This window comes from Anastrepha ludens, chromosome 5 (genome assembly GCF_028408465.1).
Source record: "Anastrepha ludens isolate Willacy chromosome 5, idAnaLude1.1, whole genome shotgun sequence".
Lineage (NCBI taxonomy): Eukaryota > Metazoa > Arthropoda > Insecta > Diptera > Tephritidae > Anastrepha > Anastrepha ludens.
In genome coordinates this window covers 106,669,189-106,673,772 of record NC_071501.1, presented here as the reverse complement: position 1 = coordinate 106,673,772, position 4,584 = coordinate 106,669,189, and the positions used below count along the sequence as shown (strand labels likewise).

The 4,584-nt window shown below is 36.8% G+C and overlaps 1 protein-coding gene across 1 annotated transcript; it reads right to left on the bottom strand.

Moving 5' to 3' along the window:
- Positions 1-1,685: 1,685 nt before the first annotated feature.
- LOC128865131 (enolase) lies at positions 1,686-4,299 on the bottom strand. Its single transcript, XM_054105142.1, has 3 exons — positions 4,182-4,299; positions 2,695-3,418; positions 1,686-2,592 (listed from the first exon to the last, which is right to left on the bottom strand). Exons 2-3 carry the CDS (start codon positions 3,409-3,411, stop codon positions 2,008-2,010), a joined length of 1,302 nt encoding a protein of 433 aa, XP_053961117.1. The 5' UTR covers positions 3,412-3,418; positions 4,182-4,299; the 3' UTR covers positions 1,686-2,007.
- Positions 4,300-4,584: the final 285 nt, after the last annotated feature.

Genomic DNA, 4,584 nt, shown 5'->3' with positions numbered 1-4,584 from the left:
ATTCACCAGTCTCGAGGCGCTGAAAAAAGTCAAATGGCCAAAAGTCAAGGCCAAAATACTTGCAAGTCATTCGGACAGCTAGCGATTCATTTCTGGACCCTCTCAAGGCCATAGACAAGACAAAAGGTGGTCATATCGAGCAAATGTAAATTGATTCTTAATTTTGTATTATTTTCACACATTTTTTACTCTGAATTGAATAAAAGTAATTTTCTTAACTAAAATTGGTTACACTTCGAGTGCCGGGCGCTGTAAAATAGAAAACAATTTTTAAAATTCTTGAGGATTTGTGGTATGTGCTGAAAAGTGTCCGCTTTTGGGAGGTGTTCGTTTATATTTATAATTTAAATACTTCGCTTTCTTGCTATTTTCAATTCATAATTGTATTAATTTCATTAATTTTGTAATTTTTTTTTTTGCAGATGAGAGGTTTAAAATGCCTAATGGATCATCAAAGCTGCCGTCGCAGCAATGGTATGTCCGGAGACTAAAAAACTACACCGCGTTTGGAACCGTAGCCCACCTTTGAGTTATTTCAAAGCGGCATTCCTTTTTCCTCATTATAAGGTCTATGATTGACTGCCTGCGTTCAGGTTCATCTTTTTCAACCGGAGAATTTTTTCCCACCACGAAACCACAGATGATTTGCCCGTTTCCTCGCACCTTAGTAGCTTGTCGATTATATTTTTGGTGATTACATATGTGACGGACTGCAGTCTCCAACGTTTAACGTTCTTGTTCCCAATGCATGCATTGGAATCCGTCGATCCTTTTGATAAGGATTTGAAATAAGTCATCATCAAAATAATAAAGGATGTCTATTCGTTTGCAAAAAATAGCGAAGGCGTTTCAGGGTTAATGTATTTAATTTGTATTTATTTATTTATTTCCCTTCTTTATTTTAGAAAATATACATACATAGATATGTTGCTGACGAAATAGTTCTAGTACTGAACCAGAATATTTTCTTATTGGTTCAAGTTTTCATCTCCGGGTTAGGCATACATGCGTGTATATGTATACATATATACATATGCGTACATATGTAGGAATAAATCAGTGCGTGTAGGTGTGAATACTTTCTTTTTTTAATAATAACAAATCGCCAATTTTTGCAAGTGACCTTCACAATTAATGATGTCAAAAACTACCGACAGTGGAAAAAACCATTCTAGCAACCTTCCGGAATCAAGATCAAGGACTTTCAAGTAAACATTTAAGAAATAATAAAAAATACATTTGTATGTTATTTGGTTTTTTTTTAATGCCAACATTTATTTCAATAATAATTCCAATTGAATTTTTGTCATATTGAGCAACAAGCATAAAATCGAAACCAATTATTTTGCATTGTTTTTATTTCCCTTAATATTTTGCCCACCAAAATCTCGCATTTTTATAAAACGACAAGATAGTAATGTAAATACAGACACCCTCGTAGACATCGGTCTGACGTTATAATGTGCGTTTTGCATTACTGCACTAATACTCAACAATTCTATTAATTTTGTATTAACATTTTTGCAATTCTCTGGGTATAAACCAGCTAAATATGTTTTGCACGATAATAGCATATGTACGTTTAGAGATACATAGTATTGAAAACAATAACTGTTTGTGTGTTTTTGGTTTTTAATTTTTATTCCTTGTCTATGCTATTTTATTTTACCGAAACGAAATTATCATTAAGAATAATAATTTAAAGTAGTTTTATTATAAAAAGAACAATTAAGAAGTAATAGTTCTGCATACGATTTAAATAAAATTTTTAAATTATGTGTATTTAAAGTAGAATAAGAGAACCAAAGTCATTTCAGTGCACAAATTTCAATTAACATTTGTTGTTGATGGTAAATACATAGGTGGCTAAACATTTTCATAGGTACTAGGTTTGCATGTATTGTATTCTAGTAATTAAGATCAACTTAATACGCCACGTTCACTGGATATTCTCTCTTCTTGTATGTTGGAATCATTATTCATTGCTCGCCACACATTAGTACACATTTACTGTGGCTTTCTGAATGATTTACCAGCGAATTTCGCCTTGGCTCCCAACTCTTCTTCGATGCGAAGAATTTGATTGTATTTAGCCAAACGTTCAGAACGGCATGGAGCGCCAGTCTTAATTTGTCCAGTCGACAAACCAACAACCAAATCGGCAATGAAAGTATCTTCGGTCTCACCGGAACGATGCGACACCATGGTGCCCCAGCCGTTGCTCTTGGCCAATAAATGAGCCTTGATTGATTCTGTGACGGTACCAATTTGGTTGACCTTCAACAACAAGCAGTTGCAAGCCTTCTTTTCGACGGCAGTCTGAATGCGCTTAGGGTTGGTTACGGTCAAATCATCACCGACAATTTGGATTTGAGTGTTGGCAGTAATGGTGGTCCAGGCTTCCCAGTGATCCTGATCGAAGGGATCCTCAATGGAGGAAATGGGGAAGTCCTTAATGAATTCCTGGTATAAGTTGGTAAGTTTTTCGGGCGAAAGCCATTGTGACTTGTCGCTGTTGGGGTTCTTGAAGTCCAAATCGTACAAACCGTCCTTGTGGAATTCAGAAGCGGCAACATCCATACCGATCTCGACCTGTAGATGGGAGCAGAGAAAATGTTTTGATCAATTTTGAATTAAAAAAAAATTGCATCTTTCACTTTGAGGTGTTGAAAATTTGTTTTCTTTTCAACTCACCTTGCCAGTGTATCCACCCTTGGCAATAGCATCCTGAATCAACACCAAAGCTTCCTTGTTTGACTGGATGTTAGGTGCAAAACCACCCTCATCGCCTACAGCGGTGGCATCCAAACCGAACTTATCCTTGATGACCTTCTTCAGGTGGTGGTACACCTCAGAGCCGATTTTCATGGCCTCAGTGAAGCTGGTAGCGCCAGTTGGCAAAATCATGAATTCCTGCATAGCCAATTTGTTGCCAGCATGGCTACCACCGTTGATTACGTTGAATGCAGGTACGGGCAAAATAATGTCTTTGTTGCCAGCTAAATCAGCAATGTGCTGATACAGTGGTACTCCCTTCTTAGCGGCACCAGCCTTGCAGACAGCCAATGAAATACCCAAAATGGCATTGGCACCGAATTTCGATTTGTTCTCAGTACCATCCAATTTCAGCATGAAATTATCAATGGCTTCCTGGTCGGTGACCTCAAGATTGGCCTTCAACAATTCAGGTCCCAGAGTTTTGTTTACATGATCGACGGCTTTGGTGACAGCCTTGCCATGATAGCTGTTCTTATCGTTATCGCGCAACTCAAGAGCCTCATGGACGCCAGTAGAGGCGCCTGAGGGTACGGCAGCACGGAAGAGACCCAAATCAGTGCACAAATCAACCTCGACGGTGGGGTTACCACGCGAATCGAAGATTTGACGAGCGAAGATCGACTTGATAGGCATATCTGATCTGTTTGATAAAGAATAAAGGAGAAAGAGAGAGAATAAATGATTTAAATAATCAATAAACTGTAAAATATTTTCTTTTGTCTATATTTATTTATTACTTATATTGTTGATGGCGCTATTGTTTATCTTCAAGAGTCTATTTATTTATTCAAGCGAACTCTTCTATACCCGGTAAGTATATTTAATTATTATTGTATTTAAATATACTTATGTATGTATGTATTCAAGTTAAGTTATTTCATAATCCTATTCAACCAAAGTAATCACATACATAATCATTTTAATAATTACTTCTAAACATAAATTACAAAAGTGTAGATATCGAATTGCCTCAGCTCGCTTAGCAATTTCTATCACTTTGAATGGAAAGTTTTACTCTCGCTGCAAAATGACCTCTACGTAGCAAGTAAAGGTCATACCGACACAATGCGGAAATATTACACTATTAAACGAAATTCCAATTCGATTTGCAAATACTGGCCCTCTGTTACAACAATAGAGCTTACTTGCTAAACATTTATTCTAATTAAATGTGGAAAATTATTTTCAATATTAAATCAGAAATTTGTACACGTCTACGTGCACGAGTAATTTGTTATCTAACTGCACTCTCCGCCATTTAATGACTAATGTTTCGAGCCTATTTTGCTTTTGCTAAATTAATTACATTTTTAATTTCACTTTACTGCAAATTCATTTGTTCTAAACATATTTCAAAATGCACTACAAAAATAAAAATATGCTCTTAAAATTGCAGAACTTACTTAAAGCGTTTAATTAACAAGAATTGTAATCCAAACGGAGACGGAACTCTGGCACCAAAATTCACCAACGGCGATTGTGGAGCAACTGACACTGAGTGCTGAGCGAACAACGCGATGGAGCGAGCAACCGCCGTTGTTTTCGTGGAGCATGACCACAGCACCATTTTAACACACTATGCTTTTTTTGTATTTTGTAAAGCTCTTGTTATTTTACCTTATTGTTGTTGTCGCAGACGCACTCGCAATTGCAATCGTACAAACGTTTCTAGTACTTTGCCGGCACCAGCTATTAGCGAAAACGAGTGAGCTTTATACCTAATACGTATGTGGATCTTAATTACGAACCACCCCGGCAAAGACACAGTGGTAACGACAGAGGCAGCAGTAGGATTACTCAGGAAAT

What these genes read in the sequence shown, in the direction of transcription:
- LOC128865131 (XM_054105142.1), bottom strand. Translation starts at nt 3,411, where the DNA reads ATGCCTATCAAGTCGATCTTCGCTCGTCAAATCTTCGATTCGCGTGGT. An exon ending in AGGGTGGATACACTGGCAAG is followed by an intron (nt 2,593 to 2,694) that starts GTGAGTTGAAAA and finishes TCCCATCTACAG; the next exon opens with GTCGAGATCGGTATGGATGT.